The sequence below is a fragment of the Dama dama genome, chromosome 12 (assembly GCF_033118175.1).
Source record: "Dama dama isolate Ldn47 chromosome 12, ASM3311817v1, whole genome shotgun sequence".
NCBI classification, from domain to species: domain Eukaryota; kingdom Metazoa; phylum Chordata; class Mammalia; order Artiodactyla; family Cervidae; genus Dama; species Dama dama.
Window position 1 is genome coordinate 15,760,482 of NC_083692.1, and position 25,455 is coordinate 15,785,936.

The 25,455-nt window shown below is 46.2% G+C and overlaps 1 protein-coding gene across 2 annotated transcripts; it reads left to right on the top strand.

Annotated features, from left to right (window-relative positions):
- The first annotated feature begins 17 nt into the window (after positions 1–17).
- On the top strand, positions 18–24,572 carry ANGEL1 (angel homolog 1). Of its 2 annotated transcripts, none has more exons than XM_061156554.1 (10): positions 18–146; positions 3,216–3,794; positions 4,727–4,953; positions 5,413–5,482; positions 6,075–6,508; positions 8,803–8,929; positions 9,237–9,347; positions 21,160–21,229; positions 21,752–21,915; positions 22,629–24,572. In XM_061156554.1, exons 1-10 carry the CDS (start codon positions 83–85, stop codon positions 22,787–22,789), a joined length of 2,007 nt encoding a protein of 668 aa, XP_061012537.1. In that variant the 5' UTR covers positions 18–82; the 3' UTR covers positions 22,790–24,572. The 2 variants fall into 2 exon arrangements, with proteins under 2 accessions (XP_061012537.1, XP_061012538.1); XM_061156555.1 differs by having other exon boundaries at positions 22,740–24,572.
- Positions 24,573–25,455: the final 883 nt, after the last annotated feature.

The following is a 25,455-nucleotide window of genomic DNA, read 5'->3' on the forward strand; positions in this document are numbered from 1 at the left end:
GCGGACCCGGGGGCGGGGCCTAGCAGAGGGAGACCGGCTCGCCGCGGCGGAGAGAAGGGGCGGCGGGCGCGGGTGGCCGGCCATGATCGCGTCGTGTCTGTGTTACCTGCTGCTGCCGGCCGCGCGCCTTTTCCGCGCCCTCTCAGGTACCGGCCCCGCGTCCTGAAGGGCGGGTGCCAAGCCCCCGGGCCTGCCTTGGCGGGGCCCCCGTGGGGTCTGGGGCGGCGTGCGTTGCGCGGCCGGCCTCACCACCGGCTTATCCTGGACTCCGTGAGGCCCAGGCCTGGCTGGCGACCCTCGTGGGCGGCACCCCCCACCCACCTTCTCCTCACGCCGGTGGCCTGGAGGCGTCGGGCCACAGTTACAACGTGGAGGCGGCTGGGGGAGGGGCGGGAGCCCCCGTCTCCCCCACTTTCTGGTCCCGCGGGCGCGGAGAGGCTTCGGGGTCCCGCTGAGTCACTTCTCGGGGGGTCAGGGAGGGTTGGCCCCCTTGGGGGCCGAGGCGAGTGCCCGAATTCTCCGTGGACAGGGGCCCTTCGGCCCTTTAAAGGTCTGTGGACTGAAGACCTGGACTTGCCTTGTCTTGCCCTGGGTCGACTCCACAGTCGCCTTTCCCAGCCGCCTCTCTGCGGAGTCTTTGGTTGAAAAAAAAAAAAACAACAACAACAGAATCCAGAGACACGTTGAAACCTCATCTTTGAAGCAAGTGTTCCGTGCGCGTAGAGATGTCGTGGGTGGAGGCAGTGCTCAGCAGCGGCCTGGAGAAGAGTTACTGTTTAACTTTGCCAGGGTTTGCCCGCGCACCCCATTCCTGGCCTTTGACTTTTTCGAGGTTCTTAAGCGACCATCCTTTCCTCTCGGAGATCCCACAGAACTCCTGGACTTCTCTCTGGCATTTTAGGGGACAGGACAGACTAAGAAGGAATTTTAGAATAGAATAGAATAATTTCTATTTCTTAGAAATAGGTCCAGCTGTGTGCATTCTGTGCTTTTCCTTTTTGGAATTTTACATTGTGTGTGTGTAAAATTTCTGTTACTTTGTATTTCATATAAAACACTTAAAAGTATGTACATGTATGTTTGAATCTGCCTACTAGAATGCAAGCTCCAGGAAGGCAGGGCTGTCTGTTCTGCTCACTGTATCTACTGCTAACATACTACCCAGTCAGTAGTAGGCACTCAGTTCAGGAATCCGAGAATGTCTTGTGTATATATACTCCTTAGAAATGAGGAACTCCACAGAAGCCATTGCTTTCAGAGGACCATCGCATATTCCTCTAACCATGTTGTTGCCATTTCTGGAGCTTTGCCTGCGTTCATAATGGCAGCCTTAGTGACCTATACTTAGTGACCTATACTTGGTGACCTCTAGTCCAGAGGTTTCTTGACCAGTAGCCAGAGTTTTGGCCACCCTCCCACCCATAGGTGTGGGCCTCCCTCCACCCATAGGTACATACCTATTAAAGTAGTCCCATTTGTATTTGTGCATTTGGTTTCTACAAATTTTCTGTTTTTAGTAAAAGAATTCTGCTGAAAAACACAAACCACCACCAATCAAAACCTGCTAAATTTGAAAACTAGTAACCTCACACATATAAATCAAAGAACTTCTGCCATTTGGTATAAATCGAGGATGTTTCAAAGGGCTGTGAATTAGGGAGTCCCTGAGACTAAAACCAGCAACCCAGCACATGGGTTTAAAGCAGGCTTCCCCAGTCTCAGTACTATTGACATTTGGGGCTGATAGTTCTTTGTGGAGCTGTCTCTCTCACTGCAGGATGCTCACAATCTCTTAATCCTATAACCACTAGATGCCAGTGGTGTCCCCACAGTTGGGACGACCACTGTTTCTCCAGACAATGTGGAAATGTATTTGGAGGGTGGAATTACCCCTGGTTGAAAACCACTTTGAGGTTTGAGGGAACTAAATCCACATAGGCCATAAATAAGAGTGTCTTTCAACATTTGAAGCATTTTGAAGTTTTTCTTGCCTTAAAAAAAAAAAAGTGAACTTATGAAATACATCTCTAGTGATGGAGGGACATCATCCATGTCACTTGATGATATAAACATGTCACTTAGTGTGCGTTGGTTGGGGGACGTTTTGTTTGTACCACAGTACTGTGCTTGGATTTTTGGGGTCTCTAAATTTAGAGTTTCTCCCACCTACTTTCTCTTGCCTGTTGGTTGTCATTGTGGCTGCTGTAGCAGAGAGATGGCAGCTGTCTCTTGCTGTGAGTTGTTGGCACCTTCTGATTTGCAACCTCTAGAGAGCTATGGAATGGGAAAGCTGACAATGATATTTGTGAAGATTTATGAGTAGAATAAATAGCTTTGAGAAGAGGACCCCAGGCCTTTGCTAAAAGGTAGCTTGTCCAGATTTTAAGACACCCTTTTTGTCTGCTTTCTGTTGGAATGCATTCATAGACTGGGAAATTTATAGAACTAGAAAAGCTCTTGGGGATTATCCAATTCACAGTTCCCTCGTCCTCATTTTAAAGTCAAGAGTAAGTCCATCTCACTAGGGGCATTGTCCGAGTTTTGTTCATTTCAGTGCTGGGCCATAACCCCCAGTTGTTATGGTGAAGTGCTGGTTCCAGTGTCATGTGGCTCTTAGAATCAGAGAGTTGAAGTTATTAGGATTCTTAACCTCCAGACAAAAGGAGTGTGGTTATATGTGATCACCTCTGTTCTCAATTATATGGGATAGCCATTCTTTCATTCACGCACAGAGTATTTATCAGATCCCTACCATGTGAATTAGTTAATACTTTGTAAAGTACTTAGAACAGTGCCTGACACATAGTAAGCACTTGGCTCTGGTGATGGTGATGTTCCAGACCCTAAAACGGGCAGGTTCAGTGATGATACAACGATGAGCACGGTGGATATGATTCTTGCTTGTATGAGACTTACTGGCTCTCCCGTGGCTCAGTGGTAAAGAATCTGCCTGCAGTGCAGGAGACCCAGGTTCTATCCCTGGATCAGGAAGATCCCCTGGAGGAGGGCGTGGCAACCCACTCCAGTATTCTTGCCTGGAGAACCCCATGGACAGAGGAGACTGGCGGGCTACAGTCCATAGGGTCACAAAGAGTCGGACACGACTGAAGCGACTGAGCACGCAGGCGCGTGGGGCTTATATCAGAAGTTGAGAGAGGAGTGTGAGTTGAATGATGCCATCATCTTACAACATGATATTTTGGCTTTCTTTTTAGATGCTTTCTTCACATGTCGAAAAAATGCCCTCCTGGCGAAGAGCTCATCCTCCCAGGTAGAAGGGGACTTTGCCATGGCCCCTCGGGGCCCCGACCAGGAGGAGTGTGAGGGCCTGCTGCAGCAGTGGCGGGAAGAAGGGTCGAGCCAGCTGTTCTCAACTGTGAGCGACGGTCCCATTGTAGATAAGGGGCTCGCTGAGAGCAGCCTGGCCCTCCTGATGGATAATCCCGGAGAACAGGATGCTGCTCTGGAGGACAAGTGGTCCAGCAGGCAGCTGAGTGACCTGTGGGAAGCAGAGAACCTGGAGGAGCCTTTCCCCGAGGTGCTAGGAGAGGAGGCACCACTGTCGGAGGTCCAGGGCCCAATGTGGGCAGCGGTGCCCGTGCAGACTGGCCCTCAGTACACAGACTGTGCTGTCCTCCCCATGGGTGCGCTGGCCACAGAGCAGTGGGATGAGGACCCCGCGGTGGTGGCCTGGAGCATCGCACCGGAGCCTGTGTCCCAGGAAGAGGCCCCTGTCTGGCCCTTTGCAGGTCTGGGGCAGCTGCAGCCTCCCCCAGTGGAAATCCCGTATCACGGTGAGTCTTGACAGTCGGCTGAGCGAGCCAGGGCAGTGGTCATCTTGGAGGTGGGCAGAGCCATTGCTAAAGAGAAGGCCCTTTTGTGTGGAGCTCTGCCGCTGCATTCTGGTTTTCTGAGACTTGCAGCAGCAAATCCAGAGGGGCCTTAGAGGTCATTTCATCCAGCCCCGTGGCCTTTTGAGATGAAGTCATCACGGCTCAGAGAGGTGGCAGGATATGCCAAAAAGTCACAAATCTAGGTAGTGGTAGAACTGAAAGCAGACACTAGTTCTCATTCTCTACCTTATTGATTCTCTGGAGGTGACCTGGGGTGAGGGTGGAGAGCTCTCACGGCCTCCGCTCTCTCTGCCCCGACCAGGATAACTCCATTTTTATTTGTGTTACGTAATGTGCTTCTATTAAAATTTGGAGAATTGAGGGCTATGCCTCACATAGGTTTGCAATCCACTCTACAGCTAGCTCCCTGCTCGAGGGGACATGGGGGACACATAGTTTCTGGTTCTGTAGGACCTTCTAGGTGTAGAGGTCAGAAAACAGCCAAGGCTGAGATTACTCTAGAAATGTCTTTAATCTCAGATGACCGTTAAGCACATTCATCTGAGTGATTCCCTGGAGACCCATGGCTTTATCAAACATGAGGAATTGCTGGCCATGTTTAGTGAACTTCAGGGTACTAAGTACTAGGTACTATGCTAGGTACTAGGGATACAGTGGTGAACAGGTCAAAATTGTCCCTGCCTTCGTGGTGCTTACTCCCTGGCCTGAGGCTGTCCTTAGAGTGTTGTTCAGATCACCCCAGAAAGGGATGGATGACAGGGAAAATGAGAAGGGGAACTTTGTCACAGTATCACTGGGCCAGGAGTAGCGATGGCGGGCCCTGTGAATGGCATGGACTCAACCACGGACCTCTTCTTCCCACCCCTTTACAGAAATCTTGTGGCGAGAATGGGAGGATTTCTCCACTCAGCCAGATGCTCAGGGCCTGGAGGCGGGGGATGGCCCTCAATTCCAGTTCACTCTGATGTCCTATAATATCCTGGCCCAGGACCTGATGCAGCAGAGCTCCGAGCTCTATCTGCACTGCCACCCCGACATCCTCAACTGGAGCTATCGTTTTGCGAATCTCATGCAGGAATTCCAGCACTGGGACCCGGACGTAAGCGAAGGCGTGTGGGGAGGGTGGGATGGATGGGGGTGTGCTATCTTGCATTTGCTCTGGACCCTGGCAGTTTCCCCGTGCCCTTAGAAAAATAAGTTCACCCACAGTTGTTCATGTGATTGGAGTCCTGCTTAGGTTGGGAGCTTGCTGCCTGGTGTAAATGAGTTTTGGGCAGATACTAAGAAGCCTCCCCATCGATGACCCCTCACTAGCACCTTTTTGCAGGGAGGGAGACTTGAGGGATTCAGAGCAGGAAAATCCAGCTTCACTCAGGGCCTGTTCTTGGCTGGAGTGGCAATCGGGGAAGAGTGAGCCCCCAGGGGAAGTGTCAGTGCAGCCCAGCCCGAGACCCACAGCAGCTTCCCACGTGGCTTCAGCGTCTGCTCCTGGGGTGGGAGTTGCGCTGCTGTGCCCTCCGTTACCTTGGAGTGACTGGTCTCTGTGTCGTTTCCCCAGATCTTGTGTCTCCAGGAGGTCCAGGAAGATCATTACTGGGAGCAGCTGGAGCCCTCTCTGAGGATGATGGGTAATGCCGCTCCCTGGCGTGTGTGCCAGTCTTTCTTCCTCCCACCCTGTCTACCCTCTCCTGAATGCACCATCTCTTCTTTCCTCTCAGTAAACTGTGTCTCACCTGTGAGCTAGCTCCCTCGTGTAGAGTGAGAAGAAAAACAAGAGTCCTGAAGTTTTAAAGTGGTTCTGACATACATTGTCATTTATTTACATCTATTTACCAACTCTCTGAGGCTGAAATTATTATACCCATTTTATAGGGAGGAGACTGAGGTTCAGAAAATTTGAGTGACTAGCTCAAAGGTCACAAAGCTATAAGTAAAAAGCTCATCCTTGTGGAGCCTGGACTCCAACTTGTCTCACCCTGGAGTCCATGCTTTTCCTATCACACCCTTCGGTCCCTCCTTCGCCTTCTAGCTACGCAGCCCTCTGGTTACCACTGTAAGGGGGCCTCTGCAGACCCCGGGGACGGCTCAGGGCGAGGACTCCCCTGTGTTGAGCGGCAGGAGGCATGCACTGGGCGCACACACCTGGGCTCCTGCCGTCGGTGGGACGGATGCAGGGTTCACAGACTCTGACCCGTCTCCTTGGCGGGGTGTTCCTTGCAGGCTTTACCTGTTTCTACAAGAGGAGGACCGGGTGTAAGACCGATGGCTGTGCTGTCTGCTACAAGCCCACGAGATTCCGTCTGCTCTGTGCCAGCCCCGTGGAGTACTTTCGGCCTGGCTTGGAGCTCCTCAATCGGGACAACGTGGGCTTAGTATTGCTGCTCCAGCCACTGGTCCCGGAAGGCCTGGGGCAAGTCTCGGTGGCCCCCTTATGTGTGGCAAATACCCACGTCCTGTACAACCCACGGCGGGGCGACGTCAAGCTGGCCCAGATGGCCATTCTCCTGGCCGAAGTGGACAAGGTGGCCCGGCTGTCGGACGGCAGCCACTGCCCCGTCGTCCTGTGTGGGGACCTGAACTCTGTGCCCGACTCGCCTCTCTACAACTTCATCAGGGACGGCGAGCTCCAGTACCACGGGATGCCAGCCTGGAAGGTGAGATGGGAGCTGCCTCTGTGGGGTGGGCCTGGAGGGGGATCGGGGTGTCGGCGTGCAGGGCTGCTTCTGTGGTAGGGACCTCAGGGACACCTGTGCTGCCTCCCTCCTGCTTTCTCTTGTCCTGTTGATAGCTCTGGTACCCACGCCTGGATATTAGGAGCTCGTGAGTGCCTTTGGTATACTGGAATCCTTTCAGTTTTATCATTAATTTATGTTTAGTTTACGATTACATAAGTAAATGCATAGATGTACACAAGTACATCTCTATAAGGATTCAAGCATTATTACGTGACTCTAAGGGGGGATGTGGGAAATGCAGGTAATAGAGCGGGCTTGAGATCAAAGCCTGCTTTATTACCTGCGTTTCCTACGCCTCCCCTTAGAGTCACGTAATAACTGTTCAGAGTTTGGTGGTGTTCTTCCAGGTCATTTTCTGTGCATTTGCAGTGCTCCCTAAACTGCTGTGGTGATGTAACTATCATTGTCTCCATTTACTAAGCACTTATTCGGTGCCAGATGCTATTTTAAGCACTTTACGTACATTAACTCATTAATTTTCACAAGTTCCATCATTGCTTCTATTTTATAAGTGAGAAACCTGAGGCATAGAGACAGTTAGGCCATTTAGTCTCTCTAGTTTGTGCAGGTTGTTAGTGGTGGAGCCAGGATTTATAATCAGGTGGTCTGGCCCCAGGGCTCTTGCCCTCCAATACTATGCTGATTGCTTCTAGCGGCTGCTATCTAATCTATTGTATGTGTTTATAAACATGATGTACTACTGTGTATTTCATTTTCTAGCTTTTTTTTTTTTTACTCAACAAATGTACATACATCTCTCTCTCATTCCTATTGACTGCTGAATCTTTGTAACGTGGCTGTATTAAGTTTTATTGTGGTTCATTTAGCCCTGCTGAGGGGCATTCAGCTTGTGCTGATTCCTTTATATGTCACTGAATCTCCTTGTTTCTCTCTTTCGCCCCTGCTGATCCAATTTGTTCTTTAACTTTTGGCAAGGCGCAGTGGAGAAAGGACGTAAGAAGACTGAATTATTGTCGAGCCCTTTGGGCTTTTATTTTAATGAGGTTACTCAAGTGCCAGCGATGTCCTGGTTGCCACATGTGCAGAGGAAGGCATTATCCTGCCAGGAAGCTGCTGTTGTTACCAAGGGGCTCAGGGGATGAGAAGTAGACTTGAGAAGTGCCTCCCACGTGACAGCTGCCATTAAGCAGAGTGATTCAGAGCACTCATTTGGAAGCCAGACAGTCTTGCATTCAGATCCCTGCTCTGCCACCTTGGGCAAGTTACTTCCCTTCCTTGAGCCCCATTGGCCTCATCATACCCTGGGGAATATAATGAGACCTACTTCTCAGGGTCTTCTTTGGTGGAGTCATTAAAATAATGCACACAAAGTGTTTTCCAGTTCCTGCTTCAAAGGGAGCAGTCCATAATTGGTAGTGGTTATTGTCAAGATTCTTAGTTGTCTGTGGTATTATTATCCCATTCAGTAGGAGAGTATATTGAACCCAAGAGATGTTAACTGACTTGCCCAAAGTGACACAGCTAGTAAATGGCCATTCAGTTGAAGGTGTGCTTTCCTTCTGAAGGCATACTGAAAATGTTTGTCCTTTGTGGGCAGAGAGATTATCTCCCCAGCACATAGCTAGTGTCTTGCACATAGTTGGCATTCAAATATTTGTTGTTTGTAAATGAAATAAAGGGGATTTTGCTACACACGTTGGAGATGTGCAGATGACTGATGCTGCCGAATGTTCCCCTACTACGTTCTGTCCGCTCCCAGGCTGCTCATGGGCTTTGACCGAGGATGGTGTTGTAGATACGGTAAAGTGCTTTGGTGCATTTCCCATTTGGTTTGACCCTGTGATTTCCCAGTAGTGGGCTTTAGATACTAGACTTCGATCTAGAAGATCCAAAGATCCAAATAAACCTTTTCCCATGGCAAATTAAAACCCTTGAAAGCGGATACTTCCTGGCAGAGTAGTGCAGATTTTTCCGAGGTGAAATTTAGGGAACCCTATGTTCTCATGGTTCTATTCTCTTTGTTTCACATACTTTATTCTCTTTCCCCTTGTCCCTGTGCACATTTCAGTGTTTCTAATTAACAAAAAATAGTTTTAATTAGTTCCTTATTTTTAACTTTCCCCTGAGACTGACATGTTTTGTATGTATTGTGTGACTCTGTGTGTGTGTATGTTTGTCTGCATGTCCCCAAACCGGGGCTTTTCTCTTTTTCCGTCTCAGATTCCTTATTCCCATCTGCTCCTTGCTCGTAGGTATCTGGACAGGAAGACTTCTCCCATCAGCTTTATCAGAGGAAGCTGCAGGCCCCGCTGTGGCCCAGCTCCCTGGGTATCACGGACTGCTGTCAGTACGTCACCTCCTGTCATCCCACAAGCTCAGGTGAGCACGTGCCGTGGTCTCGGCTGGTTGTCCCTGCCTGCCCCTTTTGGGAGAAAGCTGGCACCTCATTGACAAGAGGAAGCTTAATCCCTCAGTTCTCTTAGCACATTCCTTTATATTTTTCATCGTCCTCCTCGTGGTCCCCGGTGAAATGGACAGCTTTCAGTTGTAGCCTTTGGAAAGTCTCCTCGTCTTCAGGGCCAGACTTCCTCTGTGTCCCTGCACTGGAAGCTTCTTGGGATTAAGGAAGTCTCAGCGCGTGGCTGCTCTTCCTTTCTTTCACTGTGTGGCTTTTCCTGGTTTACAGAGAGACGTCAGTATAGCCGAGACTTCCTGCTACGCTTCCGCTTCTGCAGCATCGCCTGCCAGAGACCTGTAGGGCTGGTTCTTATGGAAGGAGTGACAGATACTAAGCCAGGTAATGGGAACTAAGCTTGTTCCCTAACTTGTCCAACTAAGCTTGGTCTTCTTTCTTCTTCATTTCTGATGCTTGTCAGTTATGTGGTTTTTTAGTCTTATAGATATAATTCTTAGATATCAGCTTCTGGTAAAAAATACACTTACGGGGAAGGTCGGTGAAGTTCACTGGCCATGCGCAATGTGTTGAGAACATGGACCAGGAATCAAGAGACCTGGGCTCTAACCAGCTTTGAGACCTTGAGTAAGCCATAAGCTTTTAAAGCTAAAGTTGCTAATACCTAGCATGTGTACGGCATGTATAAGAGAGAAAACAGACGTGAAAATTGTAAGGTGAGAGTACTCCTGGTTGTAATAAAAAGTTACTCCTACTGAGAAAACTTCCACATGGTACATAGCAGAGTATACTTGACATTCTCCACTTCCTATCTTTGAAACTACTCCAAAGCAACAAGGAGAAGGAAAAAAAAAAAAAGAAACACCATCTTTGAGAACGCTAGGAGACCTGAAGATATCCGAAATTGGGAAGCACAACACAGGTGGAATGGCTGCAAGAAGCACTGGCGATCCAGCAGGGGTGCTGGAGGAGGTATGGAGAGACTCATCTGTGGGGCCATGTATGAATCTCAAAAAGAACCTGCAGGGTGCATTTCTTTATGGTGAGGTGCAAACCTTGAGGCACAAAATCAGAATCCCTTGTTTGATCAATAGGAATAGGATGGCACAGGTGTGAAATGAAATTGCCTGAATCCTTTTGGTCCAGAGAGGCACTGGAGGAAAGACTGATCAAGGAATCAAGCCATCTTTGCATGAACTAGTCTGTTTAAGTGGCAGAGGGGAGATGAAATGCTTATGGAGCTGCACATTTCTTTTGGGTGGGAGACGTAAAGGTTAAAAGGACTCATACAGAACCCTGTGTTGTAAGGAAAATGCCCATTACTTGGAATGCAGACCCAGAAGATGAAATGTAAGCTGCTGAGCTCAGGAAAGAAGTGGAATAAAAAGTGAAAAAAATCACTTAAAATGAAGCCAAAATTAGATGCAACACAAGAGAGAAGAGGCTTGCTGAAAACAAGAGGTAGAGGCCAGGAAAGAAAGTACCAGAGAGAATATGACAGTAGTGGAAGTTAAGGAGATTCAACATATACATAGTTGGTGTTTACAAAGAAGAAAGCCAATATCGTGGCACAGAAGGAATATTTAACGGTAGGATATAAGGAAGATTTTCCCAAGATGAAGAGATCTGAATCTTTGGATTGAGAAGGATATACCACATCTCAGGGAAAACTAACATAGGTGAGTCAGCAGTAAGACCTCCTAATGAAGTTAACAAGTCAAAGATGGAATCTTTTGGACAATTGAACCAAAAAGAGTGGGATGCCTTTTTTTTCTTTTTTTAAATCAGGCTACTTTTAAAGGTAAAAATAATTAGGTAGGCTTCAGATTTCTTAAAATTAACATTCAATTCTAGAACACTGGAGAGCCAAGTTTCAGGAAAGAAGGTATGTCTCAAGAATTTTATTCTCAACTCAAAGTCTGTCTTGAAGAAAATGCTAGAAGAATAACTTAAGACGACCAAGCAATGACTGAAAAAACTGTAGTATTGGGTAGAATAGCCATTTTGACAATATTGATTCTTCCAATCCATGAACACGGTATGTTTCTCCATCTGTTTGTGTCCTCTTTGATTTCTTTCATCAGTGTTTTATAGTTTTCTATGTATACGTCTTTTGTTTCTTTAGGTAGATATACTCCTAAGTATTTTATTCTTTTTGTTGCAATGGTGAATGGTATTGTTTCCTTAATTTCTCTTTCTGTTTTTTCATTGTTAGTATATAGGAATGCAAGGGATTTCTGTGTGTTAATTTTATATCCTGCAACTTTACTATATTCATTGATTAGCTCTAGTAATTTTCTGGAAGAGTCTTTAGGGTTTTCTATGTAGAGGATCATGTCATCTGCAAACAGTGAGAGTTTCACTTCTTCTTTTCCTATCTGGATTCCTTTTACTTCTTTTTCTGCTCTGATTGCTGTGGCCAAAACTTCCAACACTATGTTGAATAGTAGTGGTGAGAGTGGGCACCCTTGTCTTGTTCCTGATTTCAGGGGAAATGCTTTCAATTTTTCACCATTGAGGGTGATGCTTGCTGTGAGTTTGTCATATATAGCTTTTATTATGTTGAGGTATGTTCCTTCTATTCCTGCTTTCTGGAGAGTTTTAATCATAAATGAGTGTTGAATTTTGTCAAAGGCTTTCTCTGCATCTATTGAGATAATCATATGGTTTTTATCTTTCAATTTGTTAATGTGGTATATTACATTGATTGATTTGTGGATATTAAAGAATCCTTGCATTCCTGGGATAAAGCCCACCTGGTCATGGTGTATGATTTTTTTAATATGTTGTTGGATTCTGTTTGCTAGAATTTTGTTAAGGATTTTTGCATCTATGTTCATCAGTGATATTGGCCTGTAGTTTTCTTTTTTTGTGGCATCCTTGTCTGGTTTTGGAATTAGGGTGATGGTGGCCTCATAGAATGAGTTTGGAAGCTTACCTTCATCTGCAATTTTCTGGAAGAGTTTGAGTAAGATAGTGTTAGCTCTTCTCTAAATTTTTGGTAGAATTCAGCTGTGAAGCCATCTGGTCCTGGGCTTTTGTTTGCTGGAAGATTTTTGATTACAGTTTCGATTTCCTTGCTTGTGATGGGTCTGTTAAGATCTTCTATTTCTTCCTGGTTCAGTTTTGGAAAGTTATACTTTTCTAAGAATTTGTCCATTTCATCCAAGTTGTCCATTTTATTGGCATAGAGCTGCTGGTTGTAGTCTCTTATGATCCTTTGTATTTCAGTGTTGTCTGTTGTGATCTCTCCATTTTCATTTCTAATTTTGTTAATTTGGTTCTTCTCTCTTTGTTTCTTAATGAGTCTTGCTAATGGTTTGTCAATTTTACCGTGTACATGGATTGGAAGAATCAATATTGTCAAAATGGCTATTCTACCCAAAGCAATCTATAGATTCAATGCAATCCCTATCAAGCTACCAACGGTATTTTTCACAGAACTAGACCAAAGAATTTCACAATTTGTATGGAAATACAAAAAACCTCGAATAGCCAAAGTAATCTTGAGAAAGAAGAATGGAACTGGAGGAATCAACCTGCCTGACTTCAGACTCTACTACAAAACCACAGTCATCAAGACAGTATGGTACTGGCACAAAGACAGAAATATAGACCAATGGAACAGAATAGAAAGCCCAGAGATAAATCCATGAACCTATGGACACCTTATCTTTGACAAAGGAGGCAAGGATATACAATGGACAAAAGACAACCTCTTTAACAAGTGGTGCTGGGAAAACTGGTCAACCACTTGTAAAAGAATGAAACTAGAACACTTTCTAACACCATACACAAAAATAAACTCAAAATGGATTAAAGATCTAAATGTAAGACCAGAAACTATAAAACTCCTAGAGGAGAACATAGGCAAAACACTCTCCGACATAAATCACAGCAAGATCCTCTATGACCCACCTCCCAGAATATTGGAAATAAAAGCAAAACTAAACAAATGGGACCTAATGAAACTTAAAAGCTTTTGCACTACAAAGGGAACTATAAGTAAGGTGAAAAGACAGCCCTCAGATTGGGAGAAAATAATAGCAAATGAAGAAACAGACAAAGGATTAATCTCAAAAATATACAAGCAACTCCTGCAGCTCAATCCCAGAAAAATAAATGACCCAATCAAAAAATGGGCCAAAGATCTAAACAGACATTTCTCCAAAGAAGACTTACAGATGGCTAACAAACACATGAAAAGATGCTCAACATCACTCATTATTAGAGAAATGCAAATCGAAACCACAATGAGGTACCATTACACGCTAGTCAGGATGGCTGCTATCCAAAAATCTACAAGCAATAAATGCTGGAGATGGTGTGGAGAAAAGGGAACCCTCTTACACTGTTGGTGGGAATGCAAACTAGTACAGCCACTGTGGAAAACAGTGTGGAGATTTCTTAAAAAACTGGAAATAGAACTGCCATATGACCCAGCAATCCCACTTCTGGGCATACACACTGAGGAAACCAGATCTGAAAGAGACACGTGCACCCCAGTGTTCGTTGCAGCACTGTTTATAATAGCCAGGACATGGAAGCAACCTAGATGCCCATCAGCAGATGAATGGATAAGGAAGCTGTACATATACACCACGGAATATTACTTAGCCGTTAAAAAGAATTCATTTGAATCAGTCCTAATGAGATGGATGAAACTGGAGCCCATTATACAGAGTGAAGTAAGCCAGAAAGATAAAGAACATTACAACATACTAACACATATATATGGAATCTAGAAAGATGGTAATGATAACCCTATATGCAAAACAGAAAAAGAGACACAGAAGTACAGAACAGACTTTTGAACTCTGTGGGAGAAGGTGAGGGTGGGATGTTTCGAAAGAACAGCATGTATACTATCTATGGTGAAACAGATCATCAGCCCAGGTGGGATGCATGAGACAAGTGCTCGGGCCTGGTGCACTGGGAGGACCCGGGGGAATCGGGTGGAGAGGGAGGTGGGAGGGGGGATCGGGATGGGGAATACGTGTAAATCTATGGCTGATTCATATCAATGTATGACAAAACCCACTGAAATGTTGTGAAGTAATTAGCCTCCAACTAATAAAAAAAAAAAAAATAAAAGGAAAAAAACCCAAAAACTGTAGTATTAATGAAAGGACTGGTGGTAAGCAATGAATTCATTGTTTTCTTGAAGGAATTTAACTTGCATTGTCATTTTACACAAAGAAGTGAGCATTTCAATGGCTTGGGTTTTTTTCTTTTAAATTGCAAAGCTAATGTATTATTACAGCTGTGGTGAGCGACTGGTATGTGCTAGGAACTGGGGTAAGTGCTTGTGTCAGTTGGACTCAGGCAGGGAAACTGTGGATGAGTGTTTTAAGAATTCAGAATCCTCAAGTTAAACAGTAGTAGGATCCCTCATAGGTAATTACATGTTAAGAATAGATTGTTTGTAAAAATCAGTACTGTACTTGAAACATAAAATAAGCATTTTGATTAATAACAAAATAAGAACTTTAAAATACATACTGACAATCACTTTGTAAGTAGCATCATTATGTAGGGGGAAAATATCCAGTTCACTAACAGTGCCCAATAATAGCAGTATTTTCAAAATTGAGATTAAATTTGAGTAAACACACACATCCTCCACAAACTGTGAACGTGCTTTTCTGTTTGTTCAGTACCCCCATCCAGGGCTGAACAGGCTCCTGATGAATCTTTTTTAAAAACTCCAAGTCTGGGGGGGATCGGGATTGGGAATACATGTAAATCCATGGCTGATTCATATCAATGTATGACAAAACCCACTGGAAAAAAATAATAATAATAATAAAAATTAAAAAAAAAAAAAAAAACTCCAAGTCTGAAAAGCCACCATCACTTTTAGACCATGAGTAGAAAGGCGAGTTTAGTACGAGGAGATCATAGTGTGTCATCTGTTTTTCTGGAGGATTTGTTTAGATGTGCTATCAAATAATATTCCTAGTCTGGTGCCAGAGTCGTCCAGCCCAACTGTGCACAGTAAAACTTGCCAACTTGACTGTGATACTGACTTGAAAGGGAAGCATCTGAGCCGTAAGAGGAGCTCGGCACTGGGGAGTGCTGGTCTGACATTCCCACAAGTTGGCATTGCCCTCTGCGTGTGTTCTACAGCACAGGTGCGGTGTGAAAAAAAAGGAAGGGACATTGTGATTCCCACTCTTCCCTCATTCTCTTTTTGAGGGAATACTTCATAAGATGGGAATCTAAATTTTAAGTCCCCCTCTTGTAAATATTTTTAATTATCAGTGGTTTCTTCTTTCTGGTATGGTTCTTAAAGACACAGAAAGGGGTTACTACGTTTTCTTTTTCATGAGCACTTGCATATTTCCATTTATTTCCAGAGCTTTGGGTCTTTTAACATGTACGAATAAACCATGAGCCTAGTTAAGTGCATTCTAGGAGAAAAAAACAAAACAACTGTTTTCTGTAAGACAGTGGACTAACTACTATTTACAAACTGGCCAGATGGCCACAGAGCAAAGGCTATCTGATCAGGTTTTGGACCAGGAAAATTCAGAATCCAACTTCTGCACTTGGCCTATTTCCTCACAACTTACTGTCCTTTTCCCAGGTATTTGCAGACCTTACTTTCTCGGCTACTGCCAGTGCTGAATGGTCCAGGAAGCTGTCTGAGCTCAGATGGGGGCAGTTGGGACCTCTGTGCTCACGCGGCCTGGTGGGGCAGGCAGAAGCCTGGGCCCCGTGTGACTGCCAGAGCAGCGCTGTTCGCTGTTCGTACACAGGGCTGCAGGGGGGGACCTTGCTGAGGGAACCAGTTTTCCTTTCTCATTGGTTTTTCTTTTCACGTGCTAACAAAAACAAAAACACTTGATTTCTTTTTTCTTTTCTTTTGTTCTCACACTGGTATGAGGTTTGGTAAGGGTAAAGGTTTAGTTTGGAAATTGATTTAGTGCGTTGTCTTGCAGGCTCCAATATTGCTGATGAGACATCTGCTTCTGTTTTGATTCTTGATCCTTTCTTTGTATGTCATGTATTTTGCCTTCCTGAGACTCTGGTTATTCTCTCTAATCCCTTGATTTCTGAAATTTCATGATGGTTTGCTGGTAATATTTCTTCAATAATTTCCTACTTTCTGCTTCCTCTTTTTGGAATTTCTTTTAATTGGTTATGGGCTTCCCTCGTCACTCAGCTGGTAAAGAATCTGCCTGCAATGCAGGAGACCCAGGTTTGATTCCTGGGTTTGGAAGATCCGCTGGAGAAGGGACAGGCTACTCACTCCAGTGTTCTTGGGCTTCCTTTGTGGCTCAACTGGTAAGGAATCTGCCTGCAATGCAGGAGACCTGGGTTTGATCCCTGGGTTGGGAAGATCCCCTGGAGAAGGGAAAGGCTACCCACTCCAGTATTCTGGCCTGGAGAATTCCATGGACTAAAGAGCCCATGGGGTCTTAAAGAGTTGGACATGACCGAGGGACTTTCACTTAATTGGATATGGTTGTTTAGTCGCTAATTTGTGTCCAACTCTTTGCAACCCCATGGAATGTAGGACACCAGGCTTTCCTGTCCTTTGTTATCTCTCAGAGTTTGCTCAAACTCAGTCCATTGAGTGAGTGATGTTATCTAACCATCTCATCCTCTGTTGGCCTCTTCTCCTCCTGCCCTCAGTCTTTTCTAACATCAGGCTCTTTTCCAGTGAATCTACTCTTGGCATCAGGTAGCCAAAGTGTTGGAACTTCAGCTTCAGTCCTTCCAATGAATATTCAGGGTTGATTTCCTTTAGGGTTGACTGGTTTGATCTCCTTGCAGTCCAAAGGACCCTCATGAGTCTTTTCCAGCACCACAATTCAAAATCATCAATTCTTCAGTGCTCAGCCAGCCTTCTTTATGGTCCAGCTTCACATCCATACATGACTACTGGAAAAACCCTAGCCTTGACTATAGGGACCTTTGTCAGTAAAGTGATGTCTCTGCTTTTTAATACAGTGTCTAGGTTTGTCATAGCTTTCCTTCCAAAGAGCAAGTGTCTTTTAAATCTCATGACTGCACTTAATGTCCACAGTGATTTTGGAGCCTAAGAAAATAAAACTGTCACTGCTTCCATTTTTTCCTCTTGTATTTGTCATGAATCAGATACCATGATCTTAGTTTTTTGAATGTTGAGTTTTAAATCAGTTTTTTCACTCTCTTCCTTCACCCTCATCAAGAGGCTCTTTAGTTCCTCTTTACTTTCTGCCATTAGAGTGGTATCATCTGCATATCTGAGGTTATTGATATTTCTCCTGGCAACCTTAATTCTAGCTTATTCTAGCTTGTGATTCATCCAGCCTGGCATTTCACATAATGTACTCTACATAGAAGTTAAATAAGCAGGGTGAACAGTATACAGCCTTGTTGTACTCCTTTCCCAATTTTGAACTAATTCATTGTTCCACGTCTGGTTCTAACTGTTGCTTTTTGACCCACATACAGGTTTCTCAGGAGACAAGTAAGGTGGTCTGGTATTCCCATTTCTTTTAAGAATTTTCCACAGTTTGTTGTGATCCACACAGTCAGAGGTTTTCCTATAGTCAATGAAACAGAAGTAGATGTTTTTCTGAAATTCTCTAGCTTTTTCTGTGATCCAACAAATGTTGGCAATTTGATCTCTGGTTCCTCTGCCTTTTCTAAATCAAGCTTGTACATTTGGAAGTTCTTGGTTCATGTACTGTTGAAGCCTAACTTGAAGGATTTTGAGCATTACCTTGCTAGCATGTGAAATGAGTGCAGAAGATATTAAGAAGAGGTGGCAAGAATACACAGAAGAGCTATACAAAAAAGATCTTCATGACCCAGATAACCAGGATGGTGTGATCACTCACCTAGAACCAGACATCCTGGAATGCGAAGTCAAGTGGGCCTTAAGAAGCATCACTATGAGCAAAGACAGTGGAGGTGATGGAATTCCAGTTGAGCTATTTCAAATCCTAAAAGATGATGCTGTGAAAGTGCTGCACTCAATATGCCAGCAGATTTGGAAAAGTCAGCAGTGGCCACAGGACTGGAAAAGGTCAGTTTTCATTCCAATCCCAAAGAAAGGCAATGCCAAAGAATGTTCAAACTACTGCACAATTGCACTTATTTCACTTGCTAGCAAAGTAATGCTCAAAATTCTCTAAGCCAGGCTTCAACAGTATGTGAACTGTGAACTTCCAGATGTTCAAGCTGGATTTAGAAAAGGCAGAGATCAAATTGCTCCGTTGGATCATCGCAAAAGCAAGAGTTTCAGGAAAACATTTACTTCTGCTTTGTAGACTATGCCAAAGCCTTTGACTGTGTGGATCACAATAAACTGTGGAAAATTCTTCAAGAGATTGGAATACCAGACCACCTGACCTGCCTCCTGAGAAATATGTATGCAGGTCAAGAAGCAACAGTTAGAACTGGACATGGAAAAACAGACTGGTTCCAAATTGGGAAAGGAGTACGTCAAGGCTGTATATTGTCACCCTGCTTATTTAACTTCTATGCAGAGTATATCATGCGAAATGCCAGGCTTGATGAAGCACAAGCTGGAATCAAGATTTCTGGGAGAAATATCAGTAACCTCAGATATGCATATGACAGCAGCTTTATGGCAGAAAGCGAAGAAGAACTAAAGAGCCTCTTGATGAAAGTGAAAGAGGAGAGTGAAAAAGTTGGCTTAAAATTCAACATTCAGGAAACTAAGATCATGGCATCTGGTCCCATCACTTCATGAAAAATAGATGGGGAACAATGGAAACAGTGAGAGACTTTATTTTCTTGGGCTCCAAAATCACTGCAGATGGTGACTGCAGCCATGAAATTAAAAGACGCTTGCTCCTTGGAAGAAAAGCTATGACCAACCTAGACAGCATACTAAAAAGCAGAGACATTACTTTGCCAACAAAGGTCCATCTAGTCAAAGCTATGGTTTTTCCAGTAGTCACATATGAATGTGAGAGTTGGACTGTAATGAAAGTTGAGTGCCAAAGAATTGATGCTTTTGAACTGTGGTGTTGGAGACTCTTGAGAGTCCCTTGGACTGCAAGGAGATCCAACCAGTCCATCCTAAAGAAAAGCAGTCCTGAATATTCATTGGAAAGACTGATGCTGAAACTGAATCCAGTACTTTGGCCACCTGATGTGAAGAACCAACTCATTGGAAAAGACCCTGATGCTGGTTTTGAAAGATTGAAGGTGGGAGGAGAAGGGGACAGCAGACGATGAGATGGTTGGATGGCATCACCGACTCGATGGACATGAGTTTGAATAAACTCTGGGAGTCGGCGATAGACAGGGAAGCCTGGCATGCTACAGTCCATGGGGTCGCAAAGAGTCAGACATGACTGAGCGACTGAACTGAACTGAAGTAACATGTTTTATGGTAAATCTCGTTGATACGTATTAAACTCTGAACTTTAAAGGCAGAGCAAAGACAATTTTTTAAATATCCACAGGAAATTCCTGAGACTTGGCCATATATCAGACTACCAACAGTTGTGACACATGGGCTTAGTTGCTCCCGGACCAGGGGTTGAACCCATGTCTCCAGCATTGGCAGGCGCATTCTTTACTACTGAGCCACCAGGGAAGCCCTATTCCTGTTTTTTTTTTTTTTTTTTTTAGCATTGTGAGTTTTGTTTTGCTTTTAGTTTGGGTTTTTAATTTCTTTTTTGGTCATAAAGGAGTGTTGAATTTTGTCGGAGGTTTTTTCTGTTTATTCAGATGATCATGGGTTTGTTTTTCAATATTCTATTAATAATTTTCAGATGTTAAACCAACCTTACTTTCTAGGATAAAAATACTTGGTCATAGTATATAACAATTGCTAATTTAGATTTTCTTCTTTTTCTTGAATGAGTTTATATAGTTTTTGTCTTTTTAGGAATTTTTCCATTTTACCTAAGTCATCTAGATTGTTTGTATACAGTTTTTAACTGTATCCTTATAATTTTTAAATTTCTATAAGGTTGGTAGTGATGGCCCTCTCTTTTAATCCTGGTTTTAGTAATTTAAGTCTTCTCTTTTTTTCTTGGTTGGTCTGTCTTAAGTGTTTGTCAATTTTTTGGTCCTTGTTATTCTATTTTCTTAGTTTGGGTTGTTATAGCAAAATACTGTAGATGAGTGGTTTATGAACAACAGAACTTTATTTTTCACTGTTCAGGAGACTGGAAGTTCAAGGTCCAGGTGCCAGCATGGTCTGGTTCTGGTGAGGACTTTCCTCTGCTTGCTAACTGCCAACTTGTTGCATCCACACACGGCAGAAAGAGGATGCCCTTTTAAAAGGGCATCAATCCTATTCATGAAGGCTTCACCCTCAATGCCAGATTACCTCCTGAAGGCCACACTTCCTAAATGCTATCCCATTGAGGGTTAGGATTTCCACATATTTTGAAGAGACAGAAACATGCAGTCCATGACACTTACCATTGTCAGTTGTTCACTCGCTAAGGCATGTCTGACTTTGTGACCCCAGGAACGGCAGCACACCCAGCAGGACCTGTGTTAATATTCCCTCTTTCTCTCCTGATATTGTGTCTTTTTTCTTTGAGTATGTGTGTGTATATATATAGGTGTAAGTATGGATGCATATATGTGTGTAAGGGTGTGCATACATATGTATATGCATACATATATGCTGCTGCTGCTGCTGCTAAGTCGCTTCAGTCGTGTCCGACTCTATGCGACCCCATAGACGGCAGCCCACCAGGCTCCGCCGTCCCTGGGATTCTCCAGGCAAAAACACTGGAGTGGATTACCATTTCCTTCTCCAGCATACGTATATAGATATGTGTAAATACACAATGGATTGTGTGGGATAAAAGATTCTAGAGGAATACACCAGGGATTTGATAACGTTGGTTGCCCCTGGGTGGCAAGGGCCCCCTAGTAGGAGGGAGACTTTTCACTGAGGTTTTTCTCTACATTTTGGTTTTTGTAACCATGTGACTGTTATTACCTATTCTAAAACTTAAAGTGTAAATTTTTTAAAAAGTTGCTGAACCAGGGCAGAGATGTCTGTGTTAGAGGCCTCTGTCTGTCTGCTCCCTGAGGTTCCCGACTCTGGTCCATTGTTTGCTTCCCCCCTTCACGTTTTCTCTTTCCCTTTTCCCTTCTGGAACGATCCAGTCAAGGATCTGACTGCTGTTTCAGGGTGCAAGGTTCTGATCCTCCTTCCCTGTCTGTGAGTGATAAAACTCCTCTCTCCGGTCTTCTACAGAGCGACCTGCTGGCTGGGCTGAGTCTGTCATTGAGGAAGATACATCTGAGTCTGAGCCGGACGTCCCCAGGTAATTTTCTTCCAGTTCTCTCTGCTTGCATCCCAGCTCCATTGAGATGTATTAGAGAGGCTCTTTTGGCTTTCCTGGACCTGACTTGGGGGAATGCTTTGCTGAGCTTTCTCTTCCCCCTAGTACATGATAAGGTTATGGAGGAACACACAGGTGTGCGGAGGCCAGAGGCGACCCACCCAGTTTCTTAAAGATGAAAACCCTGTGCACGTTTCCTTAGGGAGTAAGGCCTCACAGAAGAGCCTGCTGACCCACAGGCAAGGGTACCTGAGGTATATACTTCACCAGGTAGCAAGAGGAAGGTGGGGGGTAATGCATGTCGACAGGGCTGAGTACAAATATGTCTGTTTCTAGGCTGATTTTAGCTAAGACTCTCCATCTCTGATTAGCATGGGAAGGAACTTGCTGAGCTTGAATTATTTGGGCTCATCCATTAAAAAGCTTTATAAAACCCACAGAGAAGTGACCTTGGGAGAAGGTCAGTGGTGTTTGTTGACTGGCGTCTCCCCCTCCACCCTGTAGGACTGTGGGCACCATCCAGCACTGCCTACACCTGACCTCGGTGTATACTCATTTCCTGCCCCAGCATGGCCGCCCAGAGGTCACCACAATGCCCCTGGGGCTGGGAACAACAGTAGACTACATCTTCTTCTCAGCCGAGTCCTGCGAGAATGGGAACAGAACTGGTAAGCCTGGTGGATCCTGGATTCCCAGACGCCACCCCCCAGAGTCTCTGGGAGCTGATGGTAGGTCAGGCATCTGCTCACATGACTTGGGCTGCTGGGACCTGCCTAGCAAAGGAGCAGATCTCATACCTGCCTGACGCTGGTCATCCTCATCGTATTTCCCTTAGGCCCTTTGCCCGGCCTCTCTTTTTATCTTTGTAGCAGAACAAGCCATCCCTCCTTTCTCAAGATGAAAATAGACCACCTGGAGGTGACTGGATTTGTTCAGTGGCAGCTGGCTAGTGAGGGTCTTGGTGAGGTTAGAAATAGAAACCCAGTTTCTTGTCTTCTTGCCCCTCACTATAGTCACAGCGTGGCAGTCTGTCAGCCCCACACCTATTTTGTTTAAAGCATGTCTTTTACAGTGTTCGGATTTTATGTTTAAAAATCAGATTTTACATAGAAACTCTGGGTTTCTGACTTCTCTCAGAAAATTGGAAGATCTTGTAATGCTGGGCTTGGAGGTGCATTCTCTAGTTTGCCACAGCCCCCAAACCCACTCACTCCATTCACTGACATATCGTGGAGCGTCCAAGAGGCCGCAGGAGGTGAGAGGGAGGGTGGGTGGCCGAGAAGATGCAACATCTTGAAGGTGAAGCTCCCGCAGGCCCCCTCCCACCCTGGGCCACGTGGTGGGGGCCGCGTCGCCCACCGGCCTCCGCTCTGTGCTCCAGATCGCAGGCTGTATCGGGACGGAACTCTCAAGCTCCTGGGCCGGCTCTCGCTCCTCTCTGAAGAGATCCTCTGGGCTGCCAACGGCTTACCCAACCCCTTCTGCTCTTCAGACCACCTCTGCCTACTGGCCAGCTTCGGGATGGAAGTCGCCGCCCCATGATGGGCTCCCACGAGAAGAGCGCTTCTTCTCTTCCAGAAGAGCTCACCGGATCAGAGACTGTGGAAATATCCCATGCTTCTGGAAACTTAGATCCAAGAAACTTAACGACCCCTCCCCGCCCCCTCCTCGTGCCCTTCTCCCCCACGGTTAGATTTTCTCCAGGCCTGTCCACACTCTCTGCCTGTGGTCCTTGCCCCGCCCTAGCCTCTTCCTAACCCTGTGCCACATGAGGGGGTGGCCCCGGGAGAGGCACAAGCGGGGGGCCCCCCTTCCTTCCATGTATCCAGCGCTCCCCACTGATTTTTAATTACCAGGGTTGCGGGAGCTACTGATCTCCTTGGTTATTTGTTTTCAGGCCATTTCTTGGTGGTGCCTTCTGACCTGACCTTCTCCCTGCCTGAGACCCGTGGGCCCAGCCCTCCTGCAGACACACACATGTTGAGATGCGCTGCTCTGCGCAGTCACGCCTGTTTCTGAGCAGCCCGCTTTCCACGCTGAGACCGTGGGTCACGGGCCCTGCTCTCCCTTTATCCTCTGTGTTTCATTAGGCATTCATCCAGCCAACCAGGGGGTCCTCTCCATCGGGGCTCTGGAACAAGTGGGCCCCGCAGACTCGGGGGCACTTCTGGTCTTTGCAGCCTCTGAGCCTCCTGCCCAGCGCGCCCCGCCGGCCTGCGTGTTTCCCCCAGGGCTCGTCCGTTTCCCCAGGCTGCCCTGTGGCGGGTGGGGGGGTCAGTGGTTCGAGGTTCAGAGCTCGTCAAGGCTGAGGAGGAAGAACTGTCAGGAAACTCTGGTCTTCCTGGAGGACCGGGGCGAGGGTGGGAGTCCGGGGCAGGAGAGCAGGCAGCGGACTAGAGACCTCAGGGACTTGCCCCCTTTCCTCACACACCTCAGCTGCAGCTCTCTGTTCCTCTCCTCCAACTGCGTTTTACTTTTTGCTGCCTCCCACATTCCCTTCCCTTTTTTTACCCCTACAAAAGCCCAAGATTGAGCTCAGGCCAAACCTTCTCAGTAGAAAGGTAGCCTTGGGCACAAGTGGCCCGAGCCCCGGACGTGGCGGTGCTTGAGGGTTTGCTCCAGCCAGCCTGGCCTCCGCTGCTCGTTGTCTCTGCTTTCCCTCTCCTGGCGCAGTGGGTGCTCTGGCCCGTTCAGGGGGCTCCCTCGCCCACGTGAGTCACCTGCAGGCCTTAATCTTTCATTGCTGGGCATGGCGTGGGGTGTTCCTGGCCGGCTCCTCCTCACACCTCCCGTCACTCAGAGTAGCTGCTGCTGGCTCTGCAGATGTGGCCCCCAGAGTGGGACTGGAGGATATAGCTGAGAGAGGCTAAAGTCAGGGACAGTTAGCTGCGGTTCACGTTCTCTCTTTTTTTTGAGCGCCAAAGACCCAGCTTGGATTCTGCTGCTGCATTCATGGTTATAAGCTTTCCATGCCTCCATTCTGGGGACTTTATCTCTGCATGTATATTTTTAAACATTGTTTCCTTGGTACTGGGCATGTGCCTGTCTGAGCCCCAGGCCCATCTGTCCACACCCCACCATCCATTCTGTTTGTCTCTTCCTGGACATCTCCTGAGGTGGTCTCCTTGGTTCCTAGAACCAGGGCCCAACCGCTCTTCTCTTCTGCCAGGCAGTGTAGTTTAAAAATGGCTAACGATGGCAGAGGGCAGGAGCGTGATAGATAATCTTTTCCTTGTTTTCTTGTTTCTGTTTTGGAAATGAAAGGGGGGTTTAAATGGTCATTTGAATTCTCTTTTCCAAATAAAGGTTTATCTTTTCCTCCCAACTGTTGGTTATTTTATTAGGGTCCCGAAGGGCATGGGGGAAGGGAAGGCCTGGAGAATGAGAGGTGGGCAGAGAGCAAGAGACTGACCTGGGGTGGAGCCTTTAACCCTAGATCTAGACCAGAGAAAAGGGTTGGCATCTCCCTTAGGTAACTGAGCAGATGCCCACTGCTCTGAGGCCCGTGGGAAGAACAGGGCCTGGCCTTCGTGCAGCCACCTGCCCCGACCTTCACTCTCTAGGAGAGTGGTCCATTCAGCTGCTTTCATTCTTATTCCATCTGCTGCCCCTGTTCCTCCCCCTAGTCCGAGCAGAGGGGGTCTGTGGCAAAAAGCAGGACTAGAGAAGCGTTTTCCCTGGTCAAAGCAGTGGCGGCTGCATGAGGCGTGATGCGCATGGCCGATGCTTCTTCCGGCGTTCCTATTTCTGATCATCATCTCTTCCGTATTCTGGAGCTAGGCCTGAGCTGCGGGCCATCTGTTGCTGGAAAGCTGTCCCTCTTTTCCCGGGCCTCACTCCGCTGGGGCTTCTGTCTTCCCCCGGCCTCCTCAAGCAGCCTTTGTGCCTGTGGGGAGAAGCCCTGAGGCCAGGTGGGGTTTAACGCCTCACCTGAACGGAAGCCCAGACTCCACACCTTTGAATCAGTACCTGAGAATCCATGTTACTTAAAGCTCCCCAGGCACCAGTGGAACCACCTAGGTTACGATTCAGCAGAAAGAGCACTTAGCCAGGGATTAGGAGCATCGCCTGTTGTCTTGGCCTGGCTCTTGGTGTCTGGGTAAGTTAACCCCTCCCTGTGTTTCACATCTCTTGGTGAAATGGAAATTAAAGTGGTATTCTTTTCCACTCATCAGGAATTTTCAGATCTGAAATTACATTGTTTGAAG

What these genes read in the sequence shown, in the direction of transcription:
- ANGEL1 (XM_061156554.1), top strand. Translation starts at nt 83, where the DNA reads ATGATCGCGTCGTGTCTGTGTTACCTGCTGCTGCCGGCCGCGCGCCTT. An exon ending in ACGGGATGCCAGCCTGGAAG is followed by an intron (nt 6,509 to 8,802) that starts GTGAGATGGGAG and finishes CCTTGCTCGTAG; the next exon opens with GTATCTGGACAGGAAGACTT. An exon ending in AGTGACAGATACTAAGCCAG is followed by an intron (nt 9,348 to 21,159) that starts GTAATGGGAACT and finishes GGTCTTCTACAG; the next exon opens with AGCGACCTGCTGGCTGGGCT.